General features: G+C 38.3%; 1 protein-coding gene across 1 annotated transcript; it reads right to left on the reverse strand.

Moving 5' to 3' along the window:
- Positions 1 to 3,834: 3,834 nt before the first annotated feature.
- Positions 3,835 to 21,539, reverse strand: CCT2 (chaperonin containing TCP1 subunit 2). Its single transcript, XM_032854840.1, has 16 exons — positions 21,430 to 21,539; positions 20,607 to 20,681; positions 20,439 to 20,504; positions 19,724 to 19,835; positions 19,131 to 19,207; positions 18,898 to 19,010; positions 17,799 to 18,001; positions 15,633 to 15,733; positions 15,314 to 15,441; positions 13,164 to 13,267; positions 10,098 to 10,217; positions 9,607 to 9,735; positions 9,306 to 9,409; positions 8,922 to 9,021; positions 7,846 to 7,987; positions 3,835 to 4,124 (listed from the first exon to the last, which is right to left on the reverse strand). The coding sequence occupies exons 1-16, from the start codon at positions 21,430 to 21,432 to the stop codon at positions 4,094 to 4,096; spliced, it is 1,608 nt and encodes a 535-aa protein (XP_032710731.1). The 5' UTR covers positions 21,433 to 21,539; the 3' UTR covers positions 3,835 to 4,093.
- Positions 21,540 to 26,133: the final 4,594 nt, after the last annotated feature.

Genomic DNA, 26,133 nt, shown 5'->3' on the forward strand with positions numbered 1-26,133 from the left:
AGTCAGACTCAGAGACTCCGTGCTGTTGCAAAGGCTCAAGATGAAGCTTTTTCCCTGCAGCTCATTGCATGCCAAGAAGACCCCTGATGGAAAATGCCTCCTGATGGAGTCTGGTTGCCACTTCACACTTGACAGAGGTTCACGCTGACTGAGCTGGTTTATCCCTAAGGGGTTTGACCCAAGGTCTGCTCTCAACTGCTTACTGTTACTACAATGCTAGAAGTCATCCAGACAGTAGACAACGTGGTCTTATCAAAATCAAGCCCAGTTGTAATCCTGCCTGCCTTTGTAGAGCACAGCCCTTCTGTTTACTCACATTAATGAACCAGAGCAGAACTGAATCCCATTCCATTGAGGGAAACCACATTTCCAGAGCCATATTAGAATAAAGGTAGTAGGTGAAAAAGGTTTACTTGAAACAAGCATCTGGAAATCTGAGTTGCAGGTTGTGGTATACATAGGACACTTCTGACTCTAGCCGTAGCTTCTCAGCCTTTGTTCTGATTTGTTTTGATTTTTGTAGATAGGGACTTTTGATGGTCAGTGTAGAGCTTAGATATTTTGGCTGTTTTTTAATATGTAAATTGTGAACTTTCCTTCTTCCCACAAATACATCAACCTTAAAGATGCTGCTGTCACAATGGGTGATTTAATATAGTACTTAATGTTCTTGAACCTTTCCGTCAAGGACACAAAATGTATTATCTTTACTAAAATGGTTTTGTTTCGTTTTTAGTTACTTTTGCTGTACAAGCATCTTTACCCAGCAAAGTCTGGTCCTAAAATGACACTGCACAGACTATTTTCATGTGTTTTCCTACTATAAATATTTCTTGCTAAACCAGAGGAAGTTTGGTATCACAATCTCTTCCTATTGCTACCTCCCACTATGCAGAATATCTACAACCCACTGATTAGACTGCCAAGAGATCCTTTTAATCATTCAATGTCATAGGCTATCAAATATTTAAGTCCTTTAGTAACCAATCCAGATTTCTATTAGGCAGCTAGGATTTACAGTTTATTTTCTCATGTTTGACTGAAATCAAACTATACTCAGCTGATGCTAGAAACCTTATGCCAACAGAACTGCCTTCTGGACTATATCTATAGTCAGCCTTATAGATGGCTCATTTTCTTTTGACCCTGTCTTCCTCCTCCTGAGATTAATGGGCCCACCTTTTCCAATACAGCTGTAGGCTGCAGCCATCAAACAAGTGTGACACCAGCTGACGTGTACACACTGCTCATCTAATGAGCTAACTGCTCTGAACTGAATGCAAATTATAAACATTTGGCACACAGTCAAGAGATTGTCTTCTAATATACAACAAACATTTTTCAAACAGTATGTTTAAGATTTCACCACTGATTTAGCTACCCAAAAATGTTTTTGCTACAGGATTTCAATTTTATAAAGTAACCATGTAAATGCATATTAACAGTTCCACAACCCACTGATGTTTTCTTGAAATTCTGACGTAATTAGAAAGTTCAAAAGGGGAGAAAGCACCACCAAATATAACTTTTTTCTTCATAATTTTAGAAGTCCCCAAACCCAAAAGGTTATGTATCAGGAGAAAAATCTTTTTAAGATTGATTTGAGAGAGAGCACACAAGTGCACACATGGGGTGGGAGGGGCAGAAGGAGAGAGAATCCTAAGGAACTATTACTAAACAAGATTGATGGGATGGAAGGAATCAAGAGAGTACTGAGACAGCCAGATACGTAGGCTATGAGCAGCAGTCACCACTCATGAGGCTAGATGAACAGGGAACAGCAATGTTATCCTAATTTCCCAAGAGCTAAAAGACATGAAGAAAGGGGCTACCAGCAGAACAGCACTGATAGGTCTCACAAGGATGCAGACATTTCCAGAGACAAAGAGCAAAAGCAGGAAGAAAATACCAATTCCCTATCTCCACATCCTGCCCGTGCCTCCTGAAGTTAAACCACAGGAATCTGAGAGGCAGTCAGCAAGGAAAGTGGGCCAGTGGCCTCCAAGCAGGCAAAAAACGGATCCTCGCTTGAAGACAGTAAAAGGAGAATAAAGAGTATACATATTAACCTTCAAAGAAAAACTGAAAGCTACTTAGAATAGACTTAAAAATCCCAAGAACTTAGACAATTTTTCATGTGGTTACTATTTACATTCCAAATCTCTACTTCAATGTCACAAGTTTTGTGAAAAACTCGTTGCTGCCATATTTACGGTTTCTGAGTTATAAGAAACTCCATCCTAAAATTCTTACAGGAATATGGGGGCCTATGCTGATAATTAAGTTCTGGTTGAGGAGACATTAAAATTCATGATCATGAGATAGTCTAGGTTTATGATAACAATGTAAGGGCTTCAAAGGTTATGAATTACAAAGAGGATAAGAGGCATGGGTGTATCCTTGGATGTAACAACGAAGCTCCCATGTTTCCACCTCTTTTTAGATTAATACTTAAAGGTGTATTCTTTTTAAGACCTCTGGAGAAAACATGCCCAAGTATCCTTTTAAGATCTTACACCAGACTATCTAGTACTCTCAGCACAGATGCTTAAACCTACTTCTACTGAAACCTCTGTAGGTTTTCTTGGTCGTGATATGCTCACCTGTTCCACTGGAGGTGTGGAGATGAAAAATGATGTTATGACGTGATAAAGTACTTAAAAAAAATCAGTACAATTCTCTTTGATAATCTCAGGAAGTTTCTCCTTTATGTGAATATTGGAGGACATACATACACCAGGACCACAAAAAAAACACAAGTTTTCCCAGTTTTAATAGCTTCTACAAAAGTAGTATTATAAAGTTCAAACTTTTTGGACAAAAACAAAACAGATTGGGGGCGCCTGGCCAGCTCAGTCGGTAGAGCATGTGACTCTTGATCTCAGGGTCATGGGTTCAAACAGCCCTATGTGGAGCCTCCTTTAGAAAAACAAACACAACAAAACAGGTTGTTTTATCAGCATTTCTTTGGAAAATCCTTTTGCTCCTCTATGGGAATAAAATATCTCTCCATTAGGTAGCAGAGATACCTTGTAAGAACTCAACCAATGGCTAGGCTTTCTCATTTCTTGGACATTCTGCTATACACTGACGCATTAATAACCTCCAAACCTGGGGCGCCTGGGTGGCTCAGTGGGTTAAAGCCTCTGCCTTCGGCTCAGGTCATGATCCCAGGGTCCTGGGATCGAGCCCCACATCAGGCTCTCTGCTCAGCGGGGAGCCTGCTTCCTTCTCTCTCTCTGCCTGCCTCTCTGCCTACTTGTGATCTCTGTCAGATAAATAAATAAAATCTTTAAAAAAACAAAAACAAAAACACCTCCAAACCTAAATTCACCTTTAAACCATTAACTCAGTACAAAGCTATCCCTATTCCTACTCTTTCTTGAATCCATTTGCCAAAAACAAAAAAATCCTAAACCAACAATGTCTAAATCTAACCACATCCATCTTCTTTAAGTGAGAGGATATTACCCGTTAAAGCATAAAAGATGCTTGAGAAGCAGCCTGTAACAACTTTTAAAACAGGACTCTTTCAACCCTGAAGTAACAGAAACCACAATCATTTTGTCCTATGTTAACAGACAGTATTTAGACAACACAAAATTAAATTGGGAACTAAACTTTAAGATACTTTCACTAAACAAAATTAAACAGCTAATAAAGGTTACATATGATTACAAACCAAGAGATTAATCTATGTTTATCACATCTGACTTGGACTTGACAAGATCATTATTTCATAAATGTGTAAGATCAACCAATAGTTAAGCCGAACAACTCCATACTGAGAGGGTACAATCACTTGCTCCCATTAAATAAAAAAGTACAAATAAGAACAATTAATTGTTCAAATTTTTATTTTGATGCACAGTATGAGAAATGAACTTTTAAATCAACTGAATTTTATGGAAAATGAAACAGTAAATAAATTAGACCCATGTTAAAATAGAAGGCCAGTTAAATGTCCAAACTTAAGGATATAAGAGCCACAGATAAACTTCGATTCCACAGTCTTCTTTAAAAGGTCGAAGTCTTTCAAACACAACTCTGCTATGAACTAACTGGTCCAGAGCTCAACAGCACATGGGAATGTTTAACAGGGGTGATGATCAGGGACACGTTTCCTGCAAGTATTACAAAACAAACATTTAAGAAAACGCAATGATAAAATTAAAAAGCATGATTGTAACCAAAGGTTTATATAAAATACAAACACAGATGAAATCCTAAATTTTATCAAAACCATCATAACCAATTCTTTAGAGCAAGTATGTTTCTACCTCATTACTAACATCCCTCAATTATTACTATACTAGTAAAAAAAAAAAAAACAGTACAGAATCTGTGGAATGTGAAGACCTGTAGGTATTTAATAATTTTCAACTTCTCATCCAAACACCCTATTTAACAAATACATATTCTCCAGAAAAAGATTAATTCATGTTTTCAACTAATATGTTAGGGCATTTTACTAGATCAGTCAAAGACAAAGAGAGTTTACTCTTAATCAGAAGTTGTAGAATGACAAGGCTTTGGGGCCTCTAGATGAGAATCTCTGTATCACTTTTCTAAATGAATGAAAATGAATGCCAGTAGATAGGCTAATGACAGGGTCAGGTAACTCACCTAAGAATGAAAACACTGCTCTTCACGTACATCTTAGATGTTAAACTTTTATTCTTTGGTGAGGAGGCATGGCAGGGTACTAGAGAATTTTTTTACTTTACACCTAAATAAGCACTGCTTCTAGAGTCAAGTATAATAATCATTTTAAGAGAAGCAAAAAAAGTGTAAAAACAAATTCAGAGAGTACAGCATACTGGAACCATATAAAGAAAAAGATCTTCCAACCCTGGAAGCTTATGGAAATATAATTAAGGATGCTAAAAGATACCAATACAGAAAAAGTTCTCCAGCAGCTATCAGAGGGCAACTAATCTGGAAAATGAGTCCAAAAGAATCCTTTGGGAAGGTTGAGTTAAACACAATTACCCATGTTTCTTTATTGAAAATTACTGAGTACAGCTACTAAATTTAATTGACACTTAAACAGGGGCGCCCCGGTGGCTCAGTCAGTTAAGCGGCTGCTTTCAGCTCAGGTCACAATCCTGGGGTCGTGAGATGGAGCCCTGCATTGGGCTCCCTGCTCAGTGGGGAGCCTGCTTCTCCCTTTCCCTCTGCCTGCAGCTCCCCCGATTGTGTGCTTTCTCTGTCAAATAAATAATTAAGTCTTTAAAAAAAAAAGACACGTAAACCACTGAAACAGTGGTCTCAGATCAAATGAGGTATTTTAGTGCATATTTCAAATGTGGTTGAGGGTGCCAAGTCATGGAAAGATTTCTGAGGGTGGGTGTGGTTATGTGACCTTGCCACCAAGCCAGAAAACTTAATGGACCTCAGTTTCCTTTTGCTATCATTCTGCTTAAAGGCAGGAGAAAACAGAACCAGACTCAAGCATCTTTGCTTGCCCAGCTTCCAAGAAACTTTCAACTCTTCCTTCCTTCATCAGTGCTCCATTCCAAAATAGGACTATTCCCCATTACCCTACCCTACCAGTGCCCAAGGTGGAGAATCTTCAGTTTTCAGCCCAGTCCTCCTTCCACTACACCACAGTAGATTTAAATACCACTCCCCTTTTCTCTCCACATCCAAATCACTATTTTCTCCTCTTTCCTTCTAATAATAAAGGGACAGCTACCATTCACAGAAGCCAGCCACTGATGTGGGTGCTACTGGGTTCTGCACAAAGAGATTCCTCGTGACAGAGTCCATTTAAGGTGCCATCTCCTGATAGTGCTCCTCCTTCCCTTCTGTTCCCAGGGATAAGCTCTCCGCGCTCCCATTCCTTCCCACAGCTACTTAGCGGGCTGCTCCCTCTTCTGCATCCATCACCCCCCTACGAGATCACTCCCACATACAGCACTAACTGTTCACAGTAGAGACCCATGTCCTCTAGCTCCCATCCCACTTCTCTGCTTCTGTTCACAAGAGACTCCTCAAGAAAGCAGTCTATATACACATCCTCTGTTTCTTCTTTTCCTGGCTTCATTGTACCTACTTCGGATTTTTGACCCCTCCACTCCACAAAACTGCTTGTCAAGAATACCCATGGCCTCTGTCACTAAATCCAATCTTTTAAGGTCAATTTTCAGTTTTTATCTTACTTGACCAATACAGTTGTACCGCTATGGCAGTTGATCACTCCCCATCCCTAAACACTTTCTTCATTTGGCTTCTGACACACACATTCTCTGGTTTTCCTCCTACCTCAGGGGCACCCATGCTCCCAATCTTTAAAATTTTGTATTATGGAAAATTTCAAATGTACAAAAAAGCAAAGATTAGATACCGAATCCCCAGGTATCCATCACCCAGTTAGTAATTACCCTTTATCTGCACTTCATGTTCCTTTTTAGTGTCCTCTGCCACTTGCTCTGAATCTCTCCAAACTTATTACTGGAATTCTCAAGTGTCTAGTGCCTAAAACCCCTTCCTTCCTTTAGCTACATTCCCTCTTTTGGGAACACTGTCAGTCTCATGGCTTTAAATACCACATGTAGGCCGACAATTTCCGAACTTAGAATTCTAGCTCAAGCTTCTCTACTTCAAGCTTTGATTACCCAACTGGTTTCTCAATGGAAAGCTCAAATGTCCAAGACTGACACCCCCAACCTCCTTTCCAAAGTTTTCTGCATCTAGAAGAAACTTTCTTATCCCAACAAAAACCTTAGATTATCCTCCATTCCCTTTCCTTTCACACCTTATACCCAAACCACAATCAAATTTTGCTGGCTTGGGGCGTCTGGGTGGCTCAGTGGGTTAAAGCCTCTGCCTTCGGCTCAGGTCATGATCTCAGGGTCCTGGGATCGAGCCCCGTGTCAGGCTCTCTGTTCAGCAGGGAGCCTGCTTCCCTCTCTCTCTCTCTGCCTGCCTCTCTGCCTACTTGTGATCTCTGTCAAATAAAAATCTTTAAAAAAAAAAAATTCTGCTGGCTCTACCTTCAAAATCTTTTATCAACTCCTTCTCACCACCCTTACCTCCATCTCCTGGTGTAAGCAACCATCGTCTCCCATCTCCCTGAACCACAATAGGCAAAATTTAACGTTTTAGTAAATACTAGTAAGAACAATTACAATTATTAACTGAATCTTCAAAAGTTAAGATTTTCTGGCTACTTAACTATTTTTTGTGTGAATGAATTTCTGAAAGAACCTAACAACTTAGAAAAACTGACAAGGGGCCCCTGGGTAGCACAGTCAAGATAAGCATCTGACTCTTGGTTTTGGCTCATGATCTTAGGGTTGTGTGACTGAGTCCCACATAGGGTTCTAAGCTCAGCGAGGACTCTGCCAGAGTTTCTTTCTCCCTCTCCCTTTTGCACCTTCCTACACTTGTGCTCTCTCTCTAAAATATATAAAACTTTAAAAAAACAAAACAAAAACTGCTGAAATAGGAACATGTTAGGAACTCAGCACATTATGAGCTTAAGATAATCTATATGAAAAGTGAACAGGACAGAAAACGACTGGAGCGGACTCAGCCTGGGGAAAAGACATTTGTTCTTACCACTACAGCCCTTGCCCCCACGCAGTCTGGTTCTTGACCTTTTCAAGCCTGGCTCTTCATGTGACCTTTCAATCCTGAGAGCTCCTCCATGTCACACACACGTCTTTCCCTTTATGCTTTCCTGAGTTCAATCTAAGAGTTGTGACTATGTATTTTAAATAATGTGCTTAATACTTTTAGCTGGGCAGAAATGCCTTTTACTATCAATTACAATTACCAAATACATGCAATTACCTATTTTTTGCTTCCTAAAAAATGTCTGTTACAGTGCTACGATACCTTGGTGCTGCTTTGATAATGTTGTCCACACGAAGAATCACCTCTGCTGCTTCAGCTGCGCTCAAAAGAACTTGTCGCTTCACCTGGAAACTTTCTGTTATACCCAGTACTGCCATATCTCCAATGGTACCTTCCTTCATATCTGAAAAGAGAAAAGTATTTACTAAATAAACAATAGTTTTAACATAAATTATCAAAATCTCTAATGACTTACAAGTAAAATTAATACTTTTATGAAAAGTGGGATTACAAGACTCACCTACTCTATTTAGTACATTCTCATCAGCTTAACATTCAAGAAAAGCCTTTTAGAAAATTAAAAGGTCAACGACTGATCATCTGTACTAATGGAGGATAACTAGCTCAGGTAATGGAAAATTTACACAGAACACTCTGACCTTTTCCAATGACCTTTTTTACATACACAGATGTACATGTGCGTGCCTATGTGTACATATAAATATATATATAAAATTATTACAGAAAATGTGCTTGTCACTAATTACCACAGATTTTTAAGAACTGGAAGAGAATTTAAAAGTCACCTACTTCTCCTCTTGTGAGAAGAGTACTTTACCTTCTGAAAGATCATTAATTATTCATTTTAACTCTCTTCTCCAGTGGCAGGATTATCTACCCTCTATTGACTATTCCTGTGTCTTGGACAGTACACTGGGAAATTTTTCAATTTGAATTAAATTTACCCTTTTGGCCACTGTTATCTATGTAAAGACTACACTCCAGAATACCCCATAATATGTTTCCTGTGAGAACAGGATTTAATATAAGAATTTAATAAAGTTTATACTTATTTCAGGATATTAGTACTACTTACGAATTTAAGTCCTATAGTCACCACATAATAAATTACAAGTCTTCTAACTAGTTTTATACCCCTTATGGAAGAACAGTTCTGACAATGTTGAGAACATGAAGTTAAACATTCTCCTAGGAAATACAATGGTGACAGATGCAACCACCACAGAAAGCTTCTCTATGATTATCCTAAGAATTCATCTTAAAAATAAAAAAATTTAAAAAAAAAAAGAGTTATATGTCTACAGTCGCTTTTTTACCCAGTCCAGCAGTCGTGTTGCCTTCACTATGGGCAGCTCGGAGCTGTGCCACCAGGTCTGCACTGTCATAGCCTGCATTATCAGCTATGATAGTTGGCAACTGTTAAGTGAAAAAGACAAATGGTAACTATTCTACAATAAGAAAGTTGATTTAGTCCAAACTAGCACAGCTTTTTAAAATTATACATTTAAGAACAATGTAAAATTGTTCCTTTTAATTACTGCTCATAAAGATAAGCTCCAGAATCAAATTTAAGTGTTATGAACCAGTTCTTTTTCTTAAAGACAAAAATTAGCAAACATGTCCAAGAGAGAAAAATGTATTCATTTAAAGAACCATCAATACTCACAAATGTGTAAGTTCAGATGTCTTTATTAACTTACCATTCTCAGTGCTTTAGCGTAAGACTCCATCGCAACAGCTTCTTTGCCTGGTGTTCTACTGGCAAGCTGTGTCACAGCATGAGCCATCAGCATCTCAGAACAGCCTGCAGATGAAAATGAAATTCCAAGAACTATGATGTTTAGTTCTCTCCAACACACTGACTTACTGATTTCCCTTAGACATGTCAAACATTTAAAAATTAAATGCAAATGCATTACATACAAATTTTCTAAAAATCATTAAAGCCAAAACCATTACTATACTTGAATAAAACATGTTTAATATTTTTAAAACACTTACCTCCTCCATAAACTGTTCTAGAATCCTTCACAGTTTGGGCAAGAACACAAAGAGCATCATGCAAAGATCTTTCTGCCTCATCTAAAATTTGCTGAGTGGCACCACGAAGAACAATGGTACAAGCTTCGCCTAAAGTTAAAAGAAAAATATTCTTAGGTCACAGTGATTACAAAAAATAAGAGTTTGCCTTCTATTATTTATGTAGATACTGGTTATGATTATTATTTGGTTTTAAAAGCTGACATGTCCTCTCTGCTGTTACACATTCTTTTTGATAATTATCCATGTTCACAAACAATCATGTTGAATACACACTGTTCACAAAGGCAAGGTTAACATGAGTTTGACCTCGACTGAAATTAACATGCACCCTATGCTTCTCAGGAATTAAGATACATCATACTCTAGTAAATATAGTAACTATTTCTTTTAATGTCAACAGAGCCTCTCAAAGCCTTAGGAATCTTATCAGGATCTACATAATCACTCACCAAGGGCTACCCCAGAAAAGTGGATGAGTTTATCCTCTCCAATCATGACTTCCTCAATAAGCTTGCAACTTCCAAGCTTCACTAGTTCTGGGTGGTCAAAGGTAGAGGCAATTTCACCACCTATGAACATAAACACATATAAATTAAATGCACAATATGTTTAAAATTTGTTTTCTAAAGAGAACTAATGAACAGACTTTAAGTTGACTGCTTACCATATGCCAAGCACTCTTGAAGCACTTCATATAAACTGACTAATCTTTGTAACAACCCTCGTAAGAGGTGCTCTATTATCTGATACAGAAGTAAAAAAACTGAGGCAGAGATATTAGAGTTTCTTATTCAAGGTTACACAACTCAAACAAATATATGGTGAAGCTGGGATTCAAATCCAAGTAGTCTATCTTTAAATTTAAATGCACATACTGTATAATACTATTTCCCAAAGGTTAAATTGGGACTTTAACATTTACTTTTAAGTCTGAATTTAAATTCAGATTCTCTTTTCATTTAGTACAAGACCAGTACTCCTATGATCCAATTTCCCAAAACCTGAAGCATTTGACTAGTTCTATCATGTCAACAGATACAGCCATTAGAAACTGCTGACAGGAACACCTGATACCTGCTAATCATAAGTGAAATCTCACAATGCCCCTATAAGGCCCAGGAAAAGGGGAAATGTAACTGAGAATATCCCAGAGCAAAACTAATGAGGTATCAAAAAAGTGAATTATTTTGGGGCGCACGGGTGGCTCAGTCAGTTAAGCATCCAACTCTTGGTTTTGGCTCAGGTCATGGTGAGATCTAGTGGTCCACCAGGCTCACACTCAGCATGGAGTCTGCTTGTCTCTCTCCCTCCCCTTCTGCTGCTCTCCTCCCATGCACTCTCTCAAATAAATAAAATCTTTTAAAACAAAAAGCAAATTTTTTATTTTTAGGTTTTATTTCTTTTCCTATTTTCTCTGCATCTCCCACAGTGTAAGCTGAAAGATTCAGCTATTTCCTTCCCTGGTTCTTAACTGCTAAAAAGTTTGGTTTCCACTTTAAAATCCTTTTCTCTAGTTCTTTACTCTTTTTTAAGAAAGTAGATTTCCTCTACCATCAACAATCAACCCCTCATTTCCTACTCTTTACTGGTAAGTTTGATTAGTTGGTACTATGTATCTATTTTCTAAAAAATTTATTAAAACTCTGGTCTTTCCAACTCCACTGATTTATAATCGTCTATTTAGCTGACTTTTTGACTTCTGACTGGCCTGAACCTGAGACTGCTGTGTGTTCTAGATTGAGATACAATAGATATTTAGGATACCATACCTCCAAATGAGACTGATTGGCTTATGAGAATTTTCACTTATCCTAAATTCACTCACTTATGTAGAATTTGCTGACAATGTATTTCTACCGACATTTATAAACCAATTTCATACACCTTGACAACACATAAACTAAGGATGGGAGGCGCCCTGGGGTCAACTTTGCAGTGGGTTGTGCTTGGTACAGTGAATTTTCTTCTGAATATACATGGCAATTCATGTACCAACTTCTTATGATATCAACTTATCCCATGAACATGCTATCATTCACATTTATGTCATTATCTTTAATTTTGTTGCCTTAAAGGAGGAATTACACCATAAATTTTATCACCTTAAGCATCAAGTATGTAATGGCTCTTAAAGAACTTTAATTAAAGCAAGTAAACGCACTTCAAAGTAACTGATTAAAGAAAAATATCTCTTTTTAGGTAAGAAGACACGTTTCTCAAAATATTAAAGGTGGATTTAGAAGTTATTCTGAGATGAAACCAATTCTACTCTTTCCAGTAATTAGTAATACTTTTTATTTCTAATACTTATGGCATTTGAAAACTGAATTCAACATTCCTAATAGCTTTATATCTCAAACCCCTCTCCTTAATTCTCATTGCAAGATCTCAAGTCAACTTTCCAACCCATTCATTCATTATCAAGGGCCTGAAAATTAAATAAAGGCTACAAAACTTAGTCTTTCAAGGGCTACTTAGCAGTTACTTTAAAAACTATTACTATAAAAAGTAAACAATTTGCACACTATGTCATTTTGGCGTAAACATTTCTTACTTATAAATACATTTCTATTCCACGTAACTGGGATTAGGAAACTCATACCTCTATTGAAGAAAATTACAGGATACTAACTTTTCATTATTCACTGGATTGTTTCGCACTATTTCAACATTACTTCCACAATTTTTATTTTTATTTTTAATTTTTTAAAAAGATTTTATTTATTTATTTGACAGACAGAAATCACAGTAGGCAGAGAGACCGATGCGGGGCTCAATCCTAGGACCCTGGGATCATGACCTGAGCCGAAGGCAGAGGCTTTACCCACTAAGCCATCCAGGCGCCCCTACTTCCACAATTTTTAAAAAGGATTTGATGGGTGGCGGGGTGGGGGTGGGGGGTGGCATGAACACACGAGTAGCAGCAGCAGAGGAGGGAGAAGCAGGCTCCTCACTGAGCAGGGAGCCAGATGGGATGCGGGGCTGAATCCTAGGACCCCAGGATCACGACCTGAGCATAAGGCAAATGCTTAACTCACTGAGCCTCCCAGGCACCACATTACTTCCACAAATTTAAAAAAATTAACAAAAACAATATTTAAAAGCACTTGACCCATTCTCTGACATATAGTTAAGTGTTCAATAAAGTTATTATTACAACTTACTACCACAAAGGGCACAGCACCAGAAATAAACGAATAAACTAGATAAAACTTAAGAGAGTCCTTTTTGAAGCTTTAGTTTCTTTAGACAAGGAGTGGAACATTGGTCCTGTGGGTTTGTGAGAAAAGATCTGGTATCTTTAAAACAATGTAACAAAGGTAATTATAACCTATGGCAAATACGACAGATAATTTGGTATCTAAGGATGTAAAAAAACTGTAAATCAGAATTCAGAATATTTTTATTCAAAGTCCCTTAAAAAGTATTTCTTTGTACTCTCAAAAGTTACATATACTAACCATCAATAAATCAGAGTGTTTAGCATTAGAAATTAATGCCTTTTTTTCCCATACCTGTGACAAGAGCTAGGCGTTCCACACCTGCAAAATCTGCATGTTCTATCGCCATGACACCGGCAGCACCAAAGAGCTGCTCAGGATAATTATAAATTAACTGCCTACAAATAAAATAAAAATGTTCGCAATTGTTATTTCACAGGTCTAAAATTCATCGGACTAAAAAACGTGGAACCATTTTTACCTTACCAAATAAAGAAATACAAATTAGAAATATCATATACAATAATACATAAATTACACAACTTAGTGCCTCCATGCTAGCACTGCAAGCAAGTTGTTTTTTTTATATTGCTGCTGATACAGTAAACTAGACCATAATTCTGAAAACCAATGTAGCAGAAATGCATCAAAAATCATATAAATGTTCCCAAGCTTTAATTCCACTCCTGAGGCTCTACAGCAAGAATATTCAGATACTAAAAATCTTTAGTGAAAGTATGTAGAAAAATTTTACAGAGAATGGCAAAACCTGTCAATGACTTCAATGTTCACTAGGAGTGTGCCTGCGTACACACAGTTTACCAATTATAAAAACTGTAATTTTAAGTAAAAATTTATACTGTTGGGTTAAAAAAAGGGCAAGTTACAAAAGTTAGTAACATGTGTTCACAGCTAAGTGAAAAACGGAAACTTGAACACCATACATACATACATACACAAGTCAGCTTAATTAAAGAATGAATTTCAGGAAGGTTAGACCTCAGATTCTGTTCCTTCTTTATACTTTCCTATTTTCCAAAATGCGATCTTATTTTTTTTTTTTTTTAAGATTTTACTTTTATTTATTTGACAGAGAGAGAGATCACAAGTATGCAGAGAGGCAGGCGGGGAGGTAGGGTCAGGAAGCAGGATCCCCGCTGAGCAGAGAGGTCAATGCAGGGGCTTGATCCCAGGACCGAGATCATGACCTGAGCTGAAGGCAGAAGCTTAACCCACTGAGCCACCAAGGCGCCCCAGATCTTATTTTTTAATAAGAGTAAAAATGACATGTTTAAAAGTATGGGATGTAAAAAAAAGGCCAAAATTTTTTTTTAATTAGTGTAAGGGACCTCTGGGTGGCTCAGTCAGTTAAGCCTCCAGCTCTTGATTTCAGCTCAGGTCATGATCTCAGGGTCGTGGGATCCAGCCCATTGGCTCCATGCTGGACATGCAGCCTGCTTAGGATTACTCTCTTCATCTCCCTGCAAATATTTGATTTTTCACCAAATATTAACTGTCAAAGTTAACCACTGCCATTTCATTGCTAGAATTAGGCTGTTCCTCTTGGTATTTTCACCATTTAAAAAAAATCTGAGAGATCTAAGCAGAGGGAAAATTAGACACAAAGTCCCTGATGTGGGAATGAGCAAACAGTTCAAAGCAGTCAGGACTTCTTGCCAAAACTCCAGCCTGAGCTTCTGGGGGCAAACAAGATTCCTCTGCTGCCCACTCTAGACCCTGATATGAGGTAGCACACAGTACCACTGGATCCTAGGTACTTGACCCCGTAATATCAGGAACCCAATGGTAGGAAATGGCCAGAGAGCCATGGAAGAAAGCTGTGAGCCCAGACTGCCTGCCACCTAGACACTGATTCCACATCATGCTGCCTCAGTCCACTGGACTGGATAGAGTCATGACTTTTACAGAGCCTTTTCTAGTTTTACTGAAAAAAATTTTCCACTGCCTTGCCTTCGGAAAAACAATCCATAAACACCTTTGATACTAACAATTAAGAAAGAAAACATGGGAAAAGTTACACATACTTTTTCATACAAATTAAAGCCCTAAAACTATTACTTTTCATTTCTTCATTCTTATTTTATTCCTTTGCTATTAGCTTTTTGCTATTTCAAAGTCCCACCATTAAATATGAAACTGAAGCTCTCCACCAAATATATGTATACAACAGCCCAAAACTACAATGTAACTGCCAGATCAGAAAATTCACTATTAATATAAAAAGGTCAAGTATATTAACCTTAAACATCACCAAAATGGTGATGGAAATGCCTTGCTGTAGAATGGTGGGAAAAATACCAGTTCGTAAATAACAAGTCACTAATAAAATGAAGTCTTTGCAAATGCCTTTGTAGACAAAAATCATTAGATTGTTACAAATAATAGCAAAAGCAAAAGCAAAATTAGCAAAAGCACATACAGACCTGTTAATAAAGCAATTTATGCCATGCTTAAGAATTCGTTCAACTTTCTCCTTCATTTTCTCCTTTTCGGCATGTTCTATTTCAGCAACCTTTGCTGTAGAATCAACTCTTACCCTGGAACCAAATATCTAAGACAAAGGAAAGCATAAAAATAGCATCATTTTCATTACTCCTGAATCCCACAACATAAATACTTTTATGTAAAGACACTAAAATTATGTATTTGAATATATTCTAGGTTTTTTTAGTGCAACTGCTTCACAGCCTGAATTCATAAAGCAGCTAACAATTAGAATTCTAAGAAATGTAGTTAACATACCTTTATTTTGTCTGTATCCATACCAGTATTTGCAATGAGAATTTTAGCATTTTCAATTCGCTTTGGTTGATTTACTCCAATTTTTTTATCCAACAGAAAGCCTACAATACAGATTATTTTAGTAAATACTTCAAAGCTATATTGATAAATCTTTATCTCTGCTTTATCAAATTACTCTTTCAAAGAATCCATTTAAGTCCAATTCACCAAGTCCCTAGAAGCTATAAAGCATTCCACTAAAGCAAGTGACCATAAAAATCAATTTAGCAGGAAGAAATCTAAGGGCACAGCACAAACCTTAAGAATAAACACAGTATTCTGAAACTTTTGTTTCACATACATACACAATACGCAGGTGTGGATTGTAATTAAAGCTGGTTAAGTCCACTTTCATTAGTAAAACTAACACAACAGAAAACTGAAGATTCAGGAAAACGAGGTATTGCTAGAGAGTACTGAACTTTTTAAAGAACTGACACTGGTGATAAAATGAAAAACAAAAAAAACCCCAAAAAACTATGTATAATGGAGTCAAACGAACCTAACCCCTGTCTTGCCCATGCTGCTTACAACCCTGAACAAATTAACCTTAGCTATTCATCTGTAAAACAAGAGTTAATCACTGCACTAGTTTCCAGCCTACGGGCCTGCTATCTGGAACTCTCTCTCCAGACTTCTTTTAGATGCATGCGTAACTTTTACCTTTTTAAGACATTATCATCTTGGGTTTCTGCTCTAATCAGATGAACCTAATTTTCAAACACTAGGTCAACATCATGAGGAATAAATAAGATTTTAAGTAAAATTCCCATTAGAATGCTTGCACAGAACATTCAAAATGGTAGCTATCCTTGTTCTCATTATCTTACCTTAATTAGCCTCTATAAAAAATGCTACACAGCCCTTGCATGTAAAATCAACAGTATTTTTAGAATTGTTACTCCTCTGAAACGGGGACAAATGGGGTGCCTGGGTGGCTCAGTTGGTTAAGTGCCTGCTTTCAGCTCGTCATGATCCCAGGGTTCTGGGATGGAGCTCTGCACTGGGCTCCCTGCTCAGTAGGGAGTCTGCTTCTCCTTCCCCCTCTGTGCCTCCTCTCTCCACCCCCACCCCACCCCAGCCTGTGTTCTCTCTTCTCTCAAGTAAATAAAATCTTTAAAAGAAGCAAAATAGAAATATAACAAAACCTGGAGTACAAATCACTGGTAAAGCACAACTTGTTCCTGTTTCTCCTCTATAAGAGAACGTTTACACATTCCACTCCGTAAGCCATTTTGTAAACACGATATAAAGATGTTTTGAAAAATTCATACTCTAAGAACAAAATACACTGTTACTAAGGAAACAGCAGTTACTAAGACTTATTTACTACTTTTTAAGAACACCAACAACTGTAACCTCAATACCTACCAATAAATGATAGGACTTACACAAACTCTTCCTGAAAAAAGCCATTTAAGAAGAGCTGACTTACTAAAACTACCATTTCTCTTTATTAGAGACTGCACAAACTTCAAGGTATAAAGTAAAACCTAGAGATTATCAAAGAAATGCTGGGATGGTGTGAAATGAAGCACAAAGTATAATAAATGGATTAAAAAGACAAAAATAGTTGTAATATGATCTGTATTTTTTTTAAGATTTATTTACTTGACAGAGATCACAAGCAGGCAGAGACACAAGGCGGGGGCAGCGGGGAAAGCAGGCTCCCTACAGAGCAGAGAGCCCAATGTGGGGCTTGATCCCAGGACCCTGAGATGATGACTTGAGCTGAAGGCAGAGGCTTTAACCCACTGAGCCACCCAGGTGCCCCTGATCTGTATTTTTTTTTTTTTTAAGATTTTATTTATTTATTTGAGACAAAGATCACAAGTAGGCAGAGAGGGCAGGAGAGAGAGAGGAGGAAGCAGGCTCCCCGCCGAGCAAAGAGCCCAATGAGGGGCTCAATCCCAAGACCCTGGGATCATGACCTGAGCCGAAGGCAGAGGCTTTAACCCACGGAGCCACCAGGCACCCCCACCCGCCGATCTGTATTCTTAAAGACAAATTTTCTTTGTAAAGTGTCACCAGTCCTGATTAGCTAAAACCAGGATTCACTCTATAGCCCTCAATGTCTGATCAAAGCCTGTTTTCCCATATTCAATATATATATACATATATATATACCTTCATCTAAATAGGAATCTGCCAGACTTCCTCCTAGCTTCTTGATGACGTGAATTGCCTCCAGATTACCAGAACCTTTCAGTCTGAGAACAGCTTCTACAGCTAACTGAGTAAAATGGTCTTTGTGATGAGTAAGAAGTTTTGAGGACAATGTTGTTCCCGCAATGTTCATTAAATCTTGGCGGAATTTAACTTCATCAGAACTAAAAGAGAAAATCCAGAAAGACTCATGCCTGTTTTTGAAATGCTTCTTCAAAGGTATCAATCCTATTTTTCTTTTTAAGAAAATACTTGTCAATAGATAATTTCACCCCAGTTAGGGCTCAAAGCCATAGCAAAAAAATTAAAGTTCACAGTAATCAAACAATGCAAAATTAAAGGATACTATTTTCCCCACCAATCAGGCAAAAAAAGAAACACAAAAAGAGAAACACAAGCAAACAAAATACCAAATTCTTCAAGGACATGGATAAATAGGTATTGCTATACAGATACCAGAAATGAAAATAAACGAGTGAAATTAATAAAGAATTAATTAAGAATGAAAATAAAGATTACTTATAAGTAAAAATGCCATAAAATACATATGTGTTTAGACCCAGCAATTGTACTTCTTGAAACATTCTTGAAGTTTGTCACAATTATAAATCTAAAACTTATTAAAACAGACTATAGATAGGTAAATTACACTACAGTCGCATAACCAAATGCATAGCCCTATTAAACTACTGCAGAAAAATACTGACACCCAAATATATGCTTATTGATCAACTAAGTTAGAATGATTATGCAATGATTCTATTTGTTTTGTTTTTTTGTGATTTTTACCTACAAAAAACTGGAAACCCAAACTATATCTGGAGTATAATGTGGGGGTTTGTTATTGGGGCAGGATGAGGCAATAGAGTCATATTTGTGTATGCTTTTCACTCTTTTTCAGACATCCTGCCTATTTTAAGCCTATTTTAAAATTTTTTAAATTTTAACTTTAATTTAAAAATTTTAATTTTATTTTAAGCCTATTTTAATTTAATTTTATTTTAAGCCTATTTTAAAAAGAATGTTAAATTTTAAAATGGTATTATTTTGGTATACCAACCCATGATCAACTGCAGAATTCAACAGAGCTTGTCTTGCTGCCTTTGTGGCTTCTCTCCAACCCGCAATGATGGTCTGTGGGTGAATCTTTTTTGCAATCAACGATTCTGCTTCCTATAAATAAGTAGTAGAAAACATTCTTCAATAGAAAACACAAACAAAAGTACCTGACTACTTCTGATACAAGAGTAAAAAAACAATAAAATGAGGTTAAAGTTTCTCGGATACTCTTACCCTTAGTAATTCTGCTGCTAAGACAGTAACAGAGGTAGTGCCATCACCAACTTCATCATCTTGAACTCTAGACATATCTAGAAGAAAGAAGCTAGTTAGTTAACTCATTTATATTTGATACAAATGCATTCTAGGGACGCCTGGGTGGCTCAGTTGGTTAAACCACCGCCTCTGGCTCAGTCATGATCCCAGGGTCCTGGGATCAAGTCCCGCATCGGGCTCCTTGCTTGGCAGGGAGTGTGCTTCTCTCTCCGCCTCTGCCTGCCTCTCTGCCTGCTTGTGCACTCTCTCTCTCTGACAAATAGATAGATAAATAAATAAAATCTTTTAAATGCATTCTAAGTTACTTCTCCATAGCTCACCTAATTCTCCAAACATACCCACTACCAACCAGAATCTCACTTATCTAGGTTTCCTCACCTGACAAACTCTTTGGAACTTCTTACTGTGAACATGTTTTATCATTAAAAACTGCATGAAACCACAGAGACTTATATTTTAATAATAATTAAAAAGGGGACATCAATTAATTGAAAATAGTCAACAAAGCCTATTTAAAAATGTTAATGAAAACTTATCATTTTCAGACTCACCAACTAAAACTTTAGCTGCTGGATTGTCTACACCGATGTTTTTTAGAATAGTTGCACCATCATTGGTTACCATAAGAGAGGCATCTCGTCCACTGCTTAACAGAATTTTATCCTAAAAGGAACATACTTGATTCAAGTTAAGATATAAATACACCTCAAGAATGCCTGGGTCAATATGTACTCTGATTTACTAATGTGTAAATACTCTGGATGGCAATTTGGCAGTATCCATTCACACTTTTTTAATGCATACGCTCCAAAAGCAAACCCTGGTGTCTGTCCCTGAAAATACTGTAACAGGGAGACACTAACAAGGTTGTTTCAGCATTGTAATAGCAAAAACAAATGAGTAAATATAAAATATAAAAATCTACAGCAAAAGGGATTTTAAAAAGCAACCTTCAGAAAAATACAAATACTTACAGTAAAAATACTTATAACAAAACACCTAATACATAATATGCACACATATCTACATAAAAACAAGTATTAGGAAGACTTACATCCAATTATAACTATGGTTGTCACTGGGGAGGGGATTGAGGATGGTGACCCAAGGGGACTTTAGCTGTAGGAGTACGGTTTTGATTTTCAGGAAGGAGAACATATCCATGTCTTAGGCATACAGGCTTCCCAAAAAAGTGAGCTATTAACTAGATTTCCAAAAACAGCTGTAAATCAGTATCAAAACACAAAAATTCTTTGTTTTTCTTACCATGCCCTTAGGTCCTAATGTGCTCTTTACCAAGTCTCCAACAGCGATGGCACCAATAAAAGAAGACTGCAGTAAAAATCAGAGATTGAACAGTAAAAATCAATTTTACAGTCTTAAAATTCCTGAAGTTCAACTGGATCTTTAAAAGAATGGGAGAACAAGGCTTACCAGACGAGCAGTCTCTGCCCTCTCTTCATCAGCCCCAGCCTTGAAGATGTTAACAGGTGCAAGGGAAAGGGACGCCTAAAAGGGAAAAATCAACAATCAGTTTGAATACCGATTCTTTAACGCGTATAGATACATTCCGCCAGAAATACATATACATATTTAAAAGAAATTTAATTTATAGCACAGCGTAATTTTTCAAAGAAATTACGTTCTCCATCGCTGGGACGCTCATTCACTAAGGGGGCGTGAGGGACTTACACAACTTGTACAGCAAGGAGGGTTTGCCTTTGGGTCTACAAGTACTCCATGAGTAAAAATTACACACCAAAAAGAATGACTGTTAAATACGGCAAGACTTGAGATGACTTTAAAGGTAAGACAGGCGGGGGGTGCAGACCACTCGCGCCAACAACCGCCAGGCGGACGAAGCAACGCGGCCGACTCGCCTCCATCTTCAACCTCCAGCTCTTCCAGCCCTGCTGCCGCAGGCTCCGCCCCGGGAGTGAGGGCGGGGCCTGTCGCGCCGACCCGCCCGGGGCACTAGAAATTTCTCTCAGGTTGACCCCCGGGCCTCGGGGCTGAAACTATGGAGAGGCCGAGTCGGCACAAGACACTGGCATGGAGGCCCACACCTCCCCGTTAGGTATGGAGGGCTTCGCCGGCGGACCCGGCGCAGGCCACACGCCGCGGCCCGCGCCATGTGCTACGGTCTCCGGGACAAACATGAGGAGCCTGCGGCCGTGGGAGGACAGAAGGGGCAGCGGGAGGCAGGGCGCGGCGGGACGCGACAGGGTTTAGATAGGGCCAGCGGGGCCGGGCTCACCATGGTTCCGAGGAGTTCGGCACACACGCGAATTCCTCAGCTCACGCCCGGGACCAGAGGGAAGAGAAGCCGGAAATGACGGCACACGTTCTCCCGCATGGGGCGGAGCCCCGGAGGGCGCGCAGCTCCGGCCTGGCACCGCCCTCTGGGGAAAGAGAGGGCGTGCTGGTTTTGAGTGGAGGACCGCGCTCAGAAACGCCGCTCCTCACGCTGGGGGGCGGGGCTTTGACTCGCGCTCCGCCCCCTGCGACATCCGCTCCGCATGAAGGAGGGGAGGATCTGACATATTGGGTGGAGCCCGGGAGTAGAACTCCCCGAAGAACAAAAGGAAAGCTGCGACGTGGAGTTGCTATAACAACGGAGTTTCTGCTCGCGTGTTTAATTTTTCTTAAATTTAATCTTTAAAAATTTGCCTTAAAGTACCACATATACACAGTTTAAAGTGTTATATGCTAATAACGAAAAAACAATGCACCGATCTCACCACTTCTTTCCTCAGAAGCAAGCGCATTCAGCTTTTTCAGTTTGTGGAGGTTCTGGGATTACGGTTACCTTACTAAATATTTCTGTTGCGATTTTAATTTTAAACATTATTGATTGAGTTACGAGGAAGTGTTACAGTCCTTTCATTGAACTTTAAAAAGTGTCTTTTAACTGGACGTTGACTGTCTAGGACAAAGTCTTGTGAACTTTGATGGAGACATTTTATCTTTGCCCTGCTTGCTCATTTTCATGTATCACATTTCACTCGTTCTTTTCCCCTCCACTAGTAGAGATGACTAATATACTTTTACATAATGTGTTGGTAAAGACCAAGATTGAGTCAAAATATTTCAGTTTATTAAAAACAAAATTTTCTACAAGTTGACTGCCTAGGACGGTTACAGTAAAATGTGCTTTAAAAAAAAAACTTTTAGTTTTATATCATCTACTGATACTCTTTTCTCCCTCTGAATAATTGATCACTTAGCAAATGCTTGGACTTACTGGTAATTGTTAGATTTCACTAAGTGAAATAAGTCAAGCAGAGGAAGTCAATTATCATATGGTTTCACTTATTTGTGGACATAGGGAATAGCATGAAGGACATTAGGAGAAGGAAGGGGAAAATGAAAGGGGGAAACCAGAATGGGAGAAGAACCCTAAGAGGCTATGGACTCCAGGAAACAAACTGAGGGTTTTAGAAGGGAGGGGCTGTAGGGGGATGGGTGAGCCTGGTGATGGGTATTAAGGAGGGCATGGATTGCATGGAGCACCGGGTGTTATACGCAAACAATGAATCATGGAACACTACATCAAAAACTAATGATGTACTGTATGGTGACTAACATAACAATTTTTTAAAAATGGGTAGATGTTTACAATTTTTAATTGTTTTAACTCTTCAGATATACTTTAAGAGGGTTAGTTTACATCAGGGGTTGACAAAACTATGGGGAGGGAACCAAATCTAACCTCCCACCTATTCTTTATGGCTAGAGAGCTAAGAATGTTTTTTACATTTTTTAAATGATTGGGGCAAAACAAGAAGGCTATTTCATGATACATTAAAGTTATATGAAACTTGTATTTTGGTGTACATAACGCTTAGTTGGAACACAAGCAGACCCATTTTGTTTAATATATATAGTTCTAAAGTTGTTTTTTTGTTTGTTTTTAGTAATCTCTACACCCAAAGTGGGTCTCGAACTCATGACCCTGAGATCAGGCATCACATGCTCTTCTGAGCCAGCCAGCTGCCCCAGCCCACTCATTTTTATACTGTGCAGCGCAATACAGAATTATATACAATAGCAGAGTGGTTATGACAGACTGTCTAGCCCATAAAGCTTAAAATAGTTATTATCTGATCCTTTCCAGAAAAAAATATGCTGACCCTGGTTTACACTATTCTCAAGGTCCATCATGAAAAGTGGTGTTCACATTGGACAAATTGCTGTTTTAAATAAACCAAGATTTTGAAAACTTGCTCTTCTTGCAGGAAATGCACTTTAATGGGCAGATCCCAAAGCACATACTGAGAAGAGTCACAGTGAATGCCTGCACAACATTAAAAAGGGTTGTTTTCATTGTGGACCAATGGACCCACAGGCCTGAGATTTACCTAAGCCTGAGACTGTGGGTGATGGAGAAACCAATCAATGCCCCTCCCTTCTGGAATTTAGCGAAGTTGGGGGGATAGCCAGGGGCATTTGGATGGAGGACAGAAACTAGGAGCTAGGACATTTGGAGCTAGGACAGAAACAGCCAGGAGACCCCTTATTTGGGGACTCTAGGCAATCTGTCCTTTCCCCTTTGCATGTGTTTTTGACTCTTCCACCTTTCCGACTTCCTTTGGTGTCACCCTTGTACCCGAGGGACTAAACGCTCAGCTTCTGGGACCAGGCTGCCTGGGTTTGGATTTCAGCTCCTCTGTTTACTAACCTTGTAAACTTTGGATGGGTTCCAAGGTCTGCTCACCCTTATCTATAGCTATAGCAATGGGAGAAATAACAGGATTTGGTGCTTTAAGCCACTATATTTTAGGTGGTTTGTTGCACAGCAGTACCTCACCTGTACATACTCTTTCAACAATGCCTTTGAAGAGGCATTTATCCAGTTTAGGTTCCATTTTTACAAGAGCCTAAATCAATCTCCCTGCTTCATTACAATGTCACACCCTCCAGTGTTCCTCTATGTTGATGTCAAAGTCATCTTTCTAAACTATTGTTCCTCCAGTGGTTAAAATCCTCCAAATTCTCACCTCATTTAAGCAAAAATTCCTTCGTGTTCTACACCTTTGTGCTCTCATTTCTTCCTCCTCCTCTATCCCCCACCCTGCCTTTGCAATCTATGCTCCAGTCATACGGAACCCCTTGTCACCACTGAACAATCATGATCTATGTATAGTTATATACAACTGTGTCTTTTGTACCTTATTCCTTCTCCCTAAGACATCCTTTGCTCTCCTGCTCTAAATCTACAAAGACTCTCATCAGACACCTTAGGGATTACCTTCTCTAGGTTTTTCTTGAAAATCTCCGCTCTTAGACTGAGTTCGATGCCCTTCGTGTGTATCTTTATCATACCACTTTTATTAATAATTGGAGTAACAATTTTTTTCAATTCTCCTAAGGTATACAGCTAGTACCATTCTAGAAGTATCAGAAGAATTTATTATATTTGTCTCAGGGCTTAGTTCTCCGGGATGGGGGCGGGGCAGAAGGGCACTGCCCCCATTAGAAAAGCAATTCTAAACTTTTGAGCACAAGGACTGCTATCTTTATTGGTAGCACAGGACCTAGTTCGTGCTCATCCATTAAATAAGAATAACGTGTGAATGGCTAGTCTTCAAAGAAACTCAAAAGAAAAATACAGAAATAATCCAAAGAAGTTTTAAATTTCTGAGAACAAATGCTCTAATTTCCCAAGATGCCATCTCTGCCACATCTTAACCAATCTATGGGTTCCATGGTATCTGGCACACAGTAAGCAGCCAATCATACGTGAACTTGTGTACCCCTCCATTGTTTAAATGATCTCCATCTTGAGCTGTACCCAAATAGGCTTTGCAGTGCTCACGCTGTGACTCAAAAATAGGTTTGGAGTCTCAAAGCTTAGAACTACTAGTTTGAATGGCCACATGGATAAAACTGTGAGAGAGTCTGTCAAACACTTACAATTTCATTTCACTTTGATGAAACATGGTCTTTTAACCCATTCATTACACGATCGCTTTGAAAATGGGAGGCAATGATAGGAGACTAAGAAATAAAACCTCTTATCATAAAGTTTTAAGAAATGTATGAAATATAAATACAGGAAAACTTTAAATAGGTATCCAACCAAACTTTTATTGGGGTTTTATTGCAATCTACTTTCGGCAAGAAGGGGAAAGTAACCATAAGAACTCCAATCAGATTTTATTCAACAAAGCAGTTTTTCATGAATGCTTAAGGTCAGTGTATAGTCAGCTCAGATTCCAGTATCAACTTGAGTACCTCATTATGGAAATTTATGCCAGAATGACAACAGTAAGGCATTGCAAGATTCTAAATCATCTAAGATTAAACCATATTTTACATATAATTTTTAGGACAGTATACTAATACTCTACAATAAATAAGGATTTTAAAAAATGTGTTGCTTAGCCCTTGTTGAACTAAATTCAATTATTAGCTTATTCTTTAAGTACTCCAGTTAATAAAGGTTTGATTGTACTCCAAGAACTGTGTCTTTTCCAAAGATAAAAAAATTAGTTCTTATTTGTTATGACAAAAATTAAGCTTAAAAGCACATTCACACTTGTCCTTAAAAGCATGTTTACATCATATATGAGATAACTTCTCATGCCTGGAGATATGGTTTATATGGCAAAAAGTCATATGCAAAGAACGACTAGAGGGCAATCCTCCCAGCTCCACGTCCTCCAAAAAGCCACACTTGGCCTCAGTGTAAAAGTTATATTTTATTGCCATGCTACAAAATGTATGAAGTTGGCACTGATAGGGAGAAACAGAGAACAAAGGGTGGGAAGGGATAGAGGGCAAAAGATGTTGTTACATATACAACAAGGTTTAATCAACAGTGGTAAATTTTGCCAATATTAAAAATGCAAACCAAAATTTAAAATGCTGATATGAAACAGCATTAATATACAATTTATGCATAGTACAGTATCACTTATGTCTTTTATTAGAGAAATATGGAATGTTTATAAAAGAA

This window comes from Lontra canadensis, unplaced genomic scaffold (assembly GCF_010015895.1).
Source record: "Lontra canadensis isolate GAN:19392208 unplaced genomic scaffold, GSC_riverotter_1.0 scaffold9, whole genome shotgun sequence".
Classification (NCBI taxonomy): domain Eukaryota; kingdom Metazoa; phylum Chordata; class Mammalia; order Carnivora; family Mustelidae; genus Lontra; species Lontra canadensis.